The following is a 13,077-nucleotide window of genomic DNA, read 5'->3' on the forward strand; positions in this document are numbered from 1 at the left end:
CACCGATTCAATAACACAGCGCATTGGGATTTGAAATTGGCTTCTGAGCTTATCGGTCGAATCATACCTGCTTCTTGAAGGCCAACATGATAGTGTAAGATAGGACAATTGGTGAGGGGAGCTTTGAATACGTACGGTACCACCATTCCTTTCTGTTTTCGGACAGTGATCTGTCAGAGAATCAAAACCTGTTGCCATCCGTCTTGTCTCCGAAATAATTCTCAGCCATTTAGTCTGAACTCGATCATCCACAAATCACAGCGTTCTCTGTGCTCAGATAGGACAGCTACCCTGTTTGTTTGTTCGTGTCTCCAAGTCATATCTACCATTATCACATGGCTTGGCGCTGGGTTCTAAAGTAATTGGGTCTAGCCTAGATATTTAGTTCTTGTCCGTTAATTTTGACTGGTTAGGAGGCATCTGTTATTTCCAGACTAGGAGATGCTAGACCCATCTCTGGGTTCTAAGATGTTTGAAAACCGTCAGGCTTCTCCAGTTCCTTGTTTTTGAGAGGACTTGAAGTACAAATGTGACTCTGACTACATCATACCCTGCAAGAATTGTTTTCTGCTCCATTGTTATGCTGAATCAGTCACATCCGGATCCAGAGATGGGTAAGTACCAAAGGTAAGCAGCACCTTAGATACTCCGTACCACCTTACATACTACCTACCTAGGTACTGATGCTTATACTGATGGATTTGATGGAAACGCCCGAAACACTGTATTGTGTTTACAGTGTTTGCACCCTGTTCCGTGACAGTACCTAAGGTATCAGTTAAAACCTTGTAAGGTACCTTTGGTACTGGGCACGTACTTGGGTTGTAAGTGTAACGGCTGTGTAATAGGTAATCATGCAAACGGTATGGGGATTAAACAGGTACAACATTAAGTAGTGGACCTAAAGTAAGGTGTGTTCCTAGTTGCTTCTCATCCAAATATAGCAATGTATCCTGATAGCCGGAGTCAAGGTCTTACAATTCCATACATACTATGTACGTCGCCGGAAATCCAATTTAATTTATCGAAGGATGGATGGGAACGGTCAGTCAGTCAATTCATTATTTCTCCAACGATCCATCTACTCTACCTCTTCCTCTTTATCTCTCTCTCCTTTTGTTTATCTGCTCCTTTTGAAGGTCCTGATTATTGTTTCTTTCTTTCTTTTTCTTTTTTTTCTTGTAGTTTTTTTTGCACCCTTGCCCCTATATCTCCACCCCTCCTCTACTATCATCAGCCATCTCCTTTGTGAAGTAATGCAATTGATACACTTCTGTGCGCTACTTGCATGAGGGCTGCCTTACCTCTTTCAAACACTCTCAAGCAATTATCCATAAATCCCCCTCACTTCCACTAAACCGTACCGGCTGCCTTGTGCTCTTTATGGCCCTTGGGGACGTCCACTACTTCTCCACCACCAAAGAGAATGGCTTACAACGCCGTTTCCCAGGCCGACGTCGAAGTGGCCTCCGACGCGACCGATTCTGATGCCTCCCGCAGTCCATCGCCGCAGTCGCAACAGCGCCCCACCTTTCAGCAACTGCCCCTGGGTACAGAGCATATCGGAGGAGGGAGTTATTTACAACCAGCGAAGACCGCAGAGGACACCGGATTTGGCAGCTTGAGCTCCATGTTACGGTCCATGACATCGACCAGCTACGACATGGTAGAGGAAGACGACTACGAGGAAACGAGCCCTGGCGCAGATCGACAGCCCGGCGATCTTCGTCGCGTGATTCCTCCGCTCGACACTACGTCCAAGCCACAAGTGCAAACAGAATCCAATGAACCACCCCTGCGGACTCCCATCACCGATACGCCGGTACCTCTCAGTCATCCGACGCCAGATCTCCAATCCTTACAAGGAGCGTATGTCACTAATGTGGAGAGGTTGGAGAGGAGTGCGGAGCGCTTGAGCTCGAGCTCGACGGATATTGCGAGTGAGATTCGAAAAATGAATCTCGAGCAGAAGAGGCGCTCGTGCAGCTCCGTCTCCAACTCTGCTCTCCAATACAACACGGAAGGCTCTCCCTTGAGGAACAACATTTCCAGCCCTCAGGGCTCCACTCATTCGGCATCTCGCTTGGCGCAACTGTCGGAAAGCGGAAATGAGGGTATTTTCGCCCAGCCTGCGTCTGGGACTGCTCCTGAGCACATTTCTGCGCCTCAAGAGGCCTTCTCGCCTCAGTCCCCCGCCGATTTTCCTGATCGACACGGTCATGGGGCAGCCTACGAGATGGAGAGGCCTTCGTCTGCAGCTTCCGGTGACACCTTTCAACAAGCAAGGGTCCTGTTCACTGATTTTGACGGCGTCCATTTTGTTGACAAAGGCCCTGACCTCATGCGCCATGTGTCGCTGACCAGACCGCCGCTCGCAAGTAGCTCCGAGCCGTACAAGGAACCACAGGTGGGAAATGATATGGTATACTACCCTGCGCCTGTTCCGATGATGCTGAATTTACCGCCTCGGCTATCGCAAAGACGTGATGCGGAACGGGAACGAGAGAAACGTCGCACCCAGCTCCTCAGCACAGTTGCTCCGGAGAACAGGAAATCCGCGCCGTGGCTGTCTGGTCGAATTCAAGAGGAAGCGAACGGCCAGAAAAACTATAAAGATTTGCCTCCGCAACTTCGAGCGAGCGTCTTCTTCGACACCCCGGCCACACCGCTGGAAATCGAAGTGAAACAGGCTTCGGCCGTTGAAACGCTTGAAAGTATACTGGATGCCTCTGCGCATGCCCCTGTTACTGCCTTTACGGAACATCCCTTCGCTGGAAACGTAGGGTCAGATGTATATCGGAGCGCTAAGACCAAGTCGTCCCATCCGAATCTATCCGAACATAGGAAGAAACGTGCATCTAGAACCAATCTCGCCTCTGAGTATCACGCTTCCAATCCAGACCTCAGAGCGGCCTCCATCGCGTCCCATCCATTACATAAGCAAACTGAAGCAGACGCTGCAGTTAGACATGAGAATGCCGCTCCACATATGCATGATGATGTTTACGATGAACAGTCAGAGAGCGATGATTCCGAAACAGGCGATGAAGAATCAGAGGAGGAGGACGAACCAGAGTTCGAATACACAGGACCCCCAAATACTCTGCTAGCTGAGCTAGAAATGCGAAAGCAGGAACTTAAACAACGGCGGCGGACAGCCGCTGCCTCCAATGGAATGCACTCTACCCTTCTTCAGCTTGAGGCTGTCGCCCAGAAGCAAAGTGAGCACAGACGACAGAGACCGGTGACATTAGCTTGGGAAGATCCCGATGTTCACAAGCACGAGGAGGATGAGGATGAAGACGTTCCCTTGGCCGTGCTCTTCCCTGAGAAAGCCAATGTTCCCGACCAGGCCAGACCATTGGGTCTCATGGAGAAAAGGGAACTGGAGGAGAGTGAGCCACTGAGCAGACGTCGCGCGAGGCTCCGAGGAGAGCCCTTGCCCTCGGCTAGCCTTGATAAGCGCCCAACCACCATGTGTACTCAAAATATGCCGGAGCCCGCGCAGCCCGACAGTGAAGACGAGGGAGAGACCCTCGCGCAGCGACTTAAGCGGCTGAAAGCCAAGAACCGCACCAGCACTGTCGCAGAGAGTGAGTTTGCGAGTGAAATTCTTGCCGAACTGAGCCATCTCCAGGAGGATGAACCAAAGGACAAGGAAACCGAAGCCGCGCCCGACGACGAGACTCTGGCTCAACGACGAGAGCGGCTTCGAAGGGAGGCCGCCGCTCAGAAGAAGGCGACCCAAGCTCCAAGATACCGGAGAAGTATGGCGGACATCCTTCGTGCCCGTCCGATCAGCGTCGGGCAACCGCCAACGAACGAGCCTGCTGCTCATCGTGGACCGACCCATCAGCGTTCATACGACAACCGTCTATCAACACAGCAACTGCCATTAAATTTTGGGAATCTAGCTCCGGCTGGATTCGCGCAGAACCAGAGGCTAGCGGCGGCAAATCCTCAGACTTTTGGGATGGTGCACCCCAATACATTCTACAGCGATGCTATCTTGGGGATGAATCATCTGAGCTATGCTACGCCTCATAACTACCATTCCAAGGTTCTACAGCCAGTGATTGATAATGGCCAACGGGAGATCATTGATCGTTGGAGGCAAAGCATTCGATAGTTCTCCTCTAGCGAACTCAGGCTTTGCCTTTGATGTTGTTGTTTCTTCTATTCTTTTACACTCTTGCATCTGATTCTAAGCGGTATTCCATGGTTGTGGTGCATTGAAAGCATAAACCTTCATTGTATTGGTGATATCCATGTAGAAATAGCGATTTTGCTTTGTCCTGTGTAATCTCAATCTCAAAGATTTTTCATGATCAATTACCCATTTTCTCGTCCTTGCTTGACAGTGCAGCCCCACAGTACTCCGTATGTATATATACCCTGTCTCCATTTACCTTTACAGATGTTTTAACGACTTCAAAGCATAATTGATCATAAAACCCACAACTGTTTCAATCCGGGCCGTGAGGTTGATAGATCTTAAGAGTTAAAAATAAGTGTTGCGTAGCTAGAACTCGATTGAATCGAACGACTTAGTGCAATCGTTAAGACTTTTTGTACTGAAAGTTTGGGTTGACCCGTTGATGATGATTATCCGCTTTCGGATGATGGGTGAGCTATGTAAGTACATTCCTGCTTTCACCGTTTCTGTCAACAGCAACAATAAATAATGGAACAACACTTAGATCTTCTCATGGCTGACCCCCGTTAGTGGGTTTTCATTATAGGCAGTAGTTTTCTCATGAATGATCTCTTTATCATGACTTTGAATGATTAAATAAAAAAAACCGGATTTTGACCAGTTCCCCTCCCTAATCTAATAATTTATTCCCCCTCCAAATTATCTCATCTGCTTGTTTAACTATTGTTAGAACAGCGAGCCGTGCACGGCTGAGAGGAGCCCCACAGCTCATTATATTGATTTTATCACCATTGCAAGCTCAACAGGACGCGAACGACAAATTCGAAGGCAGAATGGATGATTTCTATGAGTCCTAACGGAGCGATCACTCATAAGGAAGCACTGTAGGTGCTGGGGCGCTGATAACCATGCCACCATCCACAGTCTTCTCCTACTGGCGACGTGAACATCGTCGCGCGAGTGCACCCCCCGTCTCATCGTCCGGACAGGTCTCCTCAAGAGGCAAAAGCAACGGCAACCGTCCTCAGCTCCCGGTTATTCAGCACACGCCGATCCTTGCGACTACGATTGAGGAATCGTCTCCATGCCCCGATACGCTGACTCCCCTTACTTCGAGCGAATACTCTCCTGCAGATGGCGATACCGATAAGGGACTTGGTGTGGGCTCTACAGTCTCGACAGATGCGCCGTCATCTGCTGCGACCAACCTGGCAGTACCGTCCTCCACTTCGGACAAGCAAGCGCGTCCTCATTCCAGTCCGGAAGACCGCGAAAAGAACTTGGATCTGACTGCTCAGCCGAACTCGTCACAAGTGTCCATTACGGCTTCTCGTCCCGAGTATGGCGATAGTGATTCCTCGAAGCCGAACTCGCCTTTTCGGCTGTCTTTCGGTAAAGGACTGCTGAACTCTCAGAATCAATCCTTCGACGTCAATATTAAACGATCTTCGACACCCGTGTTGACATGTACCGCTGACAAATCGAATACAATGCACAAGGAATACAGGCCGGAAGGCTCGAGTTACCGTCGTCAACCCGATCGGGACGTGTCCACGGAACATACATCGCATAAATCTGGGAAGGCAATGCTTCACCTCCTCAATCCGATGTCTCTGCTGGCCCGACGGCGCTCTTCACAATTTGCCGGCCACCGAGCGGAAGACATTAGCATCGGAGCTCGAAACGTGGTCCCCGCCATACCCGACGATTATGATCCTAGGATACGCGGAAACATCATACACGACTTCTCTGCCCCTCGTCCGCGCCGGAATCTGTCCACAGCCCCAGTGCTCTTACAAGATGCTGCAAATCAGTATAGTCCATACAATACGCCGCAGACTGAGAATGGGTCTCATCCGCATGGGAGGGATGCAGTGGTTCAATCAAGCGAGCACAGGAAGAAACACAGTGAATACTCTCCAGTTTTCAAGGAGCACTTCGAGGACGATCAGAATGTGCTGCAGGTTGACAGCAAAGCCTATTTACAGTCATCGCTTCTCACAAACCCGTCTGTTCGTAGCAATGATCAATCGGTTCCCGTATTTGCAAGGCGACTCCCCTCGCGACTACCAGATCATGAAGAAAATCCTGAGGAATCAATCTCTCATCAGTCCGAGCCCCAGGAAAGACCGCAGCCCAAAGAACAGCCAGCGGCTCAACAAGATTCAGATACAATTGAAATAATACCCCAGCAGCAACCTGGCCTACCGAAACATTTCAAAAGCAACGCGTCCCGATTCAGCTTTGACATGAACGGAGTCGAATCATCAGCGCAGGAGAAGCTACTGGAAGAGAAGCACAAGGAGAAAGAAGCGGCACGCAGGGCCAAAGCTCAGCTCGAAGATAGAGAATACAGTGACGTCGAAGACGATTATGACAACGACCTTTTGGATGACTTTGACGGCTTGGAAGAAAGAATCCCTGGGGTCAACACCGACGCTGAAGAAGATGAATTCAGTGGATTCTCCGGCCCGGGGGCCGCGTTGACTACCTCATGGCATGCACCTGGCCTCTCACCGGTCGTCGCGAGCCCCATGAGCGCCCCGGGTCTTGGTCCGGCAGTTGACATAAACCTGCAATTGGACCAAGGCGGCGCTCCTCACGTATCCGATATCTCTGTCACTGAAGATGCAGTCGCTGCATTTCCCCCGACGACAAACCTTTCAGAAACAGCAGCGGTAGGATGCGCAATGCAGGCGGGAGCTCGTTCTTCTACATCGCAACTAATCGACGAAGACGACGACTTGTACTTTGACGACGGGGAATTTGGCGACCTGGCTGTTGATGCAGGCGGCGAGACGTTTGACGAATCGATATTCGATGACGAATCCAGTCATTTGTATGCTCGCAAGACGGCAGTAGTACCCGCTCCGCCGGTTGAACCAGGCACGACGGACCAGATGGAAGACAAGTCTAGATCAGGTGAAGCACCTGAACCCCCCAGCCTAAGTCCCAAACTGGATCAGACGGATGGTCTTAAGCACGCACCGAGCGCTGCTAGTGATTTCCGAGACCGAGCAGTTACCAGATATGGTGGACTTGACCCTGAAATGACCCATAACCTGACAACAACAAAGTCTCATGGTGGGGTCTTATCCGAGCATAATCTGGAGGTCTTGCACAACGCGCTGGAGAAGGCCGCTAATGAGACGGCTCACATGGACAGATTTAAGCGGACCACAAGCGCGAGCGAGAGGTCCCTAGGCCAGGACAGCACTGCCAGAACGAACCAGACTATGGACTCTTACTCAGGGCTCGTCTCAGACGACAGCCATCTGAGCCAGGCTATGGATGCAATGGGCTTTGAAGAGGTTTTTGACGATTTCAACTACGACGACGATGATGCCTTTTACGATGATCCTATCATCGCCGCTGCCAATGCGGAGGCACTGGAAAACGACGATGAAGGTTTCTATGGGCAAGAGTTCGGATTCTACGCCCACGCTCATGGAGGCTGCAGCTCAGAACTTACAAATGGGGGATATTTTGGCCCTCGCGGTGTCGAAGGCATTTCGCGTAACCACAGCAGCCGAGGCAAATTCAGAGAACCCAGTTTGACACCTATTACTGAACGAAGTGAATGGAGCACGCGGAACTCGGTCATTTCATTGACAGCGCACGGGGCGGCTCACTCCAATTCTGCCATCTCTGGCCCAGGGCTGGCGCAACTTGTTGATATGGGTACCATGGACGACGAAATGTCCCTGAGCGCGTTGTTGAAACTGCGACGCGGTGCCTGGGGTGGCAGTAACGGAAGTCTACGTAGCAGCAGCGGAAGCCCACCGCCTCATCATCACTCATCATCGAATCGCGCGAGCTTCACGGCCTTTTCTGACGTGAGCCCGACTGTATATACGGTTCCTCCGGATTACCTCTTTGGAGGACCAAGCGCGGCTGAATCGCCAACCATGATACCGACAAATGGAGATGCCACCCACCAGTCGTTATCTGGAGAGGCGGAATCGCAAATATATCCTGAAGAAACTGTTCCCAAATGATGCAGTCAGTCCACCTCAACGACCCTGCCGAGCCACATCACGACATGGAGGAGGAGTGTGGCGAGTACATAACCATGATTATACCCACGATTTACATCTTTCCTGGTGTAGATTTAATTCATGATGACTGAGTGTCTATACTTGCGTTATGCGTTTCCTCTTTCCAGGTCTCTACCTTGTCCTGACGACTATATTCACTTAGTTTCTTCCTTTTCAACGGGGTAATTGACTATCTACTGCGTAGCTAGTGCCATAATTTGGTGGAACATCATAGTATACTCTCATGTAGTTAATTTCTGATATTGGCTTAAATGTGAAAAGTTCATCCCATGAGTGATCGAATCTTCTCGATGACAGCTGGTGCACACAGATGAAGTCATAGCATGGGATTTTCTGTCCTGTCTTGAGGATTACTATGAGTAAATTAATCCAAGGCGATGATTGGTCTGCAAGCCCATCCGCAAAAACCCGGAGCGGGAAATGTTCATACCCGGCCAGTGGCGGTGCGCGGTGCTCTATTCTGATTCGCAACCGGCTGCACTTGGCTGGTCGGGCGGCCCGGCGTGAGCTGAGTAAGCTGTGGCTGTTGTCAGGAGGACAGCAGGAACCTGTATTAGCCACATCCGCGCTGTCCGTCATAACCGTAGCATTCGGCAAACCTCTTCTCCCCAGTCCTTCGTCACTAGAGCTATTTGCCCTCTCTACTCCGGATTTCTCTCCTCTCCTCTTTTTTTCGCGAAGAAAAAAAATAAAACGAATAGCTTTGATTGTCTAAAGAGAGTGCTTGCTCTCTGATGAGTTCTGTTTCTGTGCAGGTGCTACGGCAGTCTTAGTCGACACCTGTTTTCTGATTTTTTAGTGACTACCGTGTGTCTTCCTTTCATCCGTTCAATCTATCTCAGCTCCTGGGAGTGTTGCCACTTATATTGACAATTTGGGAGCAGGTCTCTATACTATATCTGATTAGTTCTTGCTCTTGGTGTTGAGCATTACTAGATAGAGCTCCAGCCTACTTGTCGCATCAGCTTCATCGCATCTGTTTCCATCGGCGACGGAAAAATTCCCGCAATGCTTCGTACCACAGCCGTCAAGGCCACCAGCAGCGGTTTGCTGCGTGGTCCGGCCTGCTCGGCCTGCAGGCGGTCCATCTCCCTTACTTCCACTGCCAGAGCTACTGCCAGCCGTAGCTCGAAACTTGGCTTGACCACGAGGAGACCTCTCGCCATTGTTGACCGTTTGTCCAACGGCAGGAGACACTATGCTGCTGCTACTGATGTGGGAGTGGTAAGCCCTAGCGCGCCTTAGTCCCCTATTTTAGCTACCACTGAAGACATGGTTGACTTGAACGCGCGAATTTAGGATCCCAATGACAACTTCCTTTCCGGAAACACAGCCAACTACATTGACGAGATGTACCTGGCTTGGAAGAAGGACCCCTCCAGCGTGCACATCTCGTGGCAGACATATTTTAAGAACATGGAAGAAGGCAACATGCCCATCGCCCAAGCTTTTCAACCTCCTCCGACTCTTGTGCCTACTCCGACCGGTGGCGTTCCTCAGACCATGCCTGGTGAGGGATTGGGCCTGTCGGCTGGCACTGACCTGACAAATCATCTCAAGGTTCAGCTTTTGGTTCGCGCATACCAGGCTCGTGGTCATCACAAGGCCAAGATCGATCCCCTTGGCATCCGCGGCGAAGCTGAGGCATTCGGTTACAACAAGCCCAAGGAGCTTGAACTTGACCACTATGGGTTTACTGAGCGCGATCTTGACCAGGAGTTCACCCTCGGCCCTGGTATTTTGCCTCGCTTCGCCACTGAGAGCCGCAAGAAGATGACTCTGCGCGAGATCATCGCCACCTGCGAGAGGATTTATTGTGGCTCCTATGGTGTGGAGTACATTCACATTCCTGATCGTAAGCCCTGCGACTGGATCCGTGATCGCTTCGAAATTCCTGAGCCCTACAAGTACTCGGTTGACGACAAGCGCCGTATCCTTGACCGTCTGATCTGGAGTCACAGCTTCGAGGCCTTCCTGGCCACCAAGTTCCCCAATGACAAGCGTTTCGGTCTGGAGGGTTGCGAGACCCTTGTGCCTGGTATGAAGGCGTTGATTGACCGCAGCGTCGAGCACGGCATCAAGGACATTGTCATTGGTATGCCTCACCGTGGTCGTCTCAATGTACTGTCCAACGTTGTTCGTAAGCCCAACGAGTCCATCTTCAGTGAATTCTCTGGATCCGCCGAGCCTTCGGATGAAGGTTCGGGTGATGTCAAGTACCACCTGGGTATGAACTTCGAACGTCCCACGCCCTCTGGTAAGCGTGTGCAGCTCTCGCTGGTCGCCAACCCCTCCCATCTGGAAGCCGAGGACCCCGTTGTTCTTGGCAAGACGCGCTCTATTCTGCACTACAACAATGATGAGAAGGACTTCAACAGCGCCATGGGTGTTCTGCTGCACGGTGATGCTGCCTTCGCCGGCCAGGGTGTCGTCTACGAGACCATGGGCTTCCACTCTCTCCCCGCCTACTCGACCGGTGGTACTATCCACATCATCGTGAACAACCAGATTGGTTTCACTACCGACCCCCGTTACTCGCGTTCCACCCCGTACTGCTCGGATATCGCCAAGTCCATCGACGCCCCTGTGTTCCACGTGAACGCTGATGATGTCGAGGCCGTGAACTACGTTTGTCAGGTTGCTGCCGACTGGCGTGCCGAGTTCAAGCGCGACGTCGTCATTGACATCGTCTGCTACCGTAAGCAGGGTCACAACGAAACCGACCAGCCCTCTTTCACTCAGCCCTTGATGTACAAGCGCATCGCCGAGCAGAAGGCTCAGCTTGACAAGTATGTCGAGAAGCTGATTGCTGAGGGCACCTTCACCAAAGAGGACATTGACGAGCACAAAAAGTGGGTTTGGGGTATGCTCAACGACAGCTTCGACCGCAGCAAGGATTACCAGCCCACCGGCAAGGAATGGCTGACCTCTGCTTGGAACGGCTTCAAGACTCCGAAGGAGCTGGCCACCGAGGTTCTGCCTCATCTGCCTACCGCTGTTGATGCTTCTTTGTTGAGCCACATTGCCGACAAGATTAGCGGCGCCCCCGAGGGCTTCACCGTCCACCGCAACCTCAAGCGTATTTTGGCCAACCGCAAGAAGGCCGTTGATGAGGGTAAGAACATCGACTGGGCCACCGCGGAGGCCCTCGCCTTTGGTTCTCTGGTGAAAGAGGGCTACCATGTCCGTGTTTCCGGTCAGGACGTTGAACGTGGTACCTTCTCCCAGCGTCACGCCGTTCTGCACGACCAGGAGAACGAGGCTACGTATACCCCCTTGAAGCACATCGCTGAGGATCAGGGCAGCTTCGTCATCTCCAACTCTTCCCTTAGCGAATTCGGAGCGTAAGTTGACTTCCACATTGACCAGCTTACCTTTGCTCTCTCAAGCTAACTTATTTTCAAGCCTTGGTTTTGAATACGGTTACTCTCTGACCTCCCCTAATGCCCTGGTCATGTGGGAGGCCCAGTTCGGTGACTTCGCCAATAATGCTCAGTGCATTATTGACCAGTTCATCGCCTCTGGGGAGTCCAAGTGGCTGCAGCGCTCCGGTCTCGTTGTCTCCCTGCCTCACGGTTATGATGGCCAGGGTCCTGAGCACTCGTCGGGTAGAATGGAGCGTTGGTTGCAGCTTTGCAACGAGGAACCTCGCCAGTTCCCCACTCAGGACAAGTTGGACCGTCAGCACCAGGACTGCAATATGCAGATTGCCTACATGACCTCTCCTGCCAATCTTTTCCACATCTTGCGTCGCCAAATCCACCGCCAGTTCCGCAAGCGTAAGTCTTGGTTCCCTGCCTCCTTGAATGACTCTTCATTAACTCAATTGCCATAGCCCTCGTGATCTTCTTCTCCAAGTCCCTCCTCCGTCATCCTATTGCTCGCTCCGATATCGAGGAATTCACCGGTGACTCGCACTTCAGGTGGATCATCCCTGACCCGGCCCACGGTAGCACCATTGACGAGCCCGAGAAGATCGAGCGCGTCATTTTGTGCAGTGGCCAGGTCTATGCTACCTTGGTCAAGCACCGCGAAGCCAATGGTATCCGCAACACTGCCATCACCCGTGTTGAGCAGCTGCACCCCTTCCCTTGGGCTCAGCTGAAGGAGAACCTGGACAGCTACCCTAACGCCAAGGACATTGTCTGGGCTCAGGAAGAGCCTCTGAACGCCGGTGCTTGGAGTTACACCCAGCCCCGTATTGAGACCCTGCTGAACGAGACTGAGCACCACAACCGTCGCCACGTCCTCTACGCTGGTCGGCCCCCAAGCGCCTCCGTCGCGACTGGTCTCAAGTCCGTCCACGCCAAGGAGGAACAGGACTTCCTTCAGGAAGCATTCACTGTCCACCAGCATCGTCTGAAGGGCGAGTAAGTGGGGACGTTGTAGCCACTGTTGGATTATCGTCTTAGGTGCTTTGATTTGTAGGAGCTAGCGTCTATCCATTTCTGTCTCCTTTGTATGAACTCACTCTGTTGTCAGCATCTACTGCGGCTTCCTTCCTACAATCATACTGTCCTGGTTTTTTGATATCTTTTTTTTATTTTTTTTTATTTTTTTTTTTTTTTTAATGTTCCCTGGCATCCTGTTAGGGGTTGGGATTGACTTGTCTACTCCTATAACGTGCCGGAGCATGTGTGTGTAAACTAAGAAGGCCTGATTTACTAGATCTGCATTATTCCTTTTTCCGTGATCATATGCTGTCCTAGAGAGATACATAGTTATCCAGCACTGATGACGTCAAGGGCAACCAATTGGGTAATATGAGTAAGCGATTTAGAACACCTGAAATGCAAGGCATCAATCACCTGATGCGGGCCCAAAGGGGAAAGTCTTGCTTCTCCGCACTGCAGAACTTCCGTC

General features: G+C 51.4%; 3 protein-coding genes across 3 annotated transcripts; all 3 read left to right on the forward strand.

Annotated features, from left to right (window-relative positions):
* Positions 1–846: 846 nt before the first annotated feature.
* On the forward strand, positions 847–4,600 carry AFUA_4G11630 (uncharacterized protein). Its single transcript, XM_746574.2, has 2 exons — positions 847–911; positions 972–4,600. Exon 2 carries the CDS (start codon positions 1,427–1,429, stop codon positions 4,127–4,129), a length of 2,703 nt encoding a protein of 900 aa, XP_751667.1. The 5' UTR covers positions 847–911; positions 972–1,426; the 3' UTR covers positions 4,130–4,600.
* A 21-nt stretch (positions 4,601–4,621) lies between these two features.
* AFUA_4G11640 (uncharacterized protein) lies at positions 4,622–8,538 on the forward strand. The gene has a single exon (XM_746573.2). The coding sequence runs from the start codon at positions 5,065–5,067 to the stop codon at positions 8,152–8,154; it is 3,090 nt and encodes a 1,029-aa protein (XP_751666.1). The 5' UTR covers positions 4,622–5,064; the 3' UTR covers positions 8,155–8,538.
* A 684-nt stretch (positions 8,539–9,222) lies between these two features.
* kgd1 (alpha-ketoglutarate dehydrogenase KGD1) lies at positions 9,223–12,588 on the forward strand (the record flags this gene model as incomplete). Its single annotated transcript, XM_746572.1, has 4 exons — positions 9,223–9,438; positions 9,514–11,558; positions 11,620–11,993; positions 12,050–12,588. 4 exons carry the CDS (start codon positions 9,223–9,225, stop codon positions 12,586–12,588), a joined length of 3,174 nt encoding a protein of 1,057 aa, XP_751665.1.
* Positions 12,589–13,077: the final 489 nt, after the last annotated feature.

This window comes from Aspergillus fumigatus, chromosome 4 (genome assembly GCF_000002655.1).
Source record: "Aspergillus fumigatus Af293 chromosome 4, whole genome shotgun sequence".
NCBI classification, from domain to species: Eukaryota; Fungi; Ascomycota; class Eurotiomycetes; order Eurotiales; family Aspergillaceae; genus Aspergillus; species Aspergillus fumigatus.

Bases quoted from the DNA above. Each gene is read 5' to 3' on its own strand.
- AFUA_4G11630 (XM_746574.2), top strand. From the start codon at position 1,427: ATGGCTTACAACGCCGTTTCCCAGGCCGACGTCGAAGTGGCCTCCGAC.
- AFUA_4G11640 (XM_746573.2), top strand. From the start codon at position 5,065: ATGCCACCATCCACAGTCTTCTCCTACTGGCGACGTGAACATCGTCGC.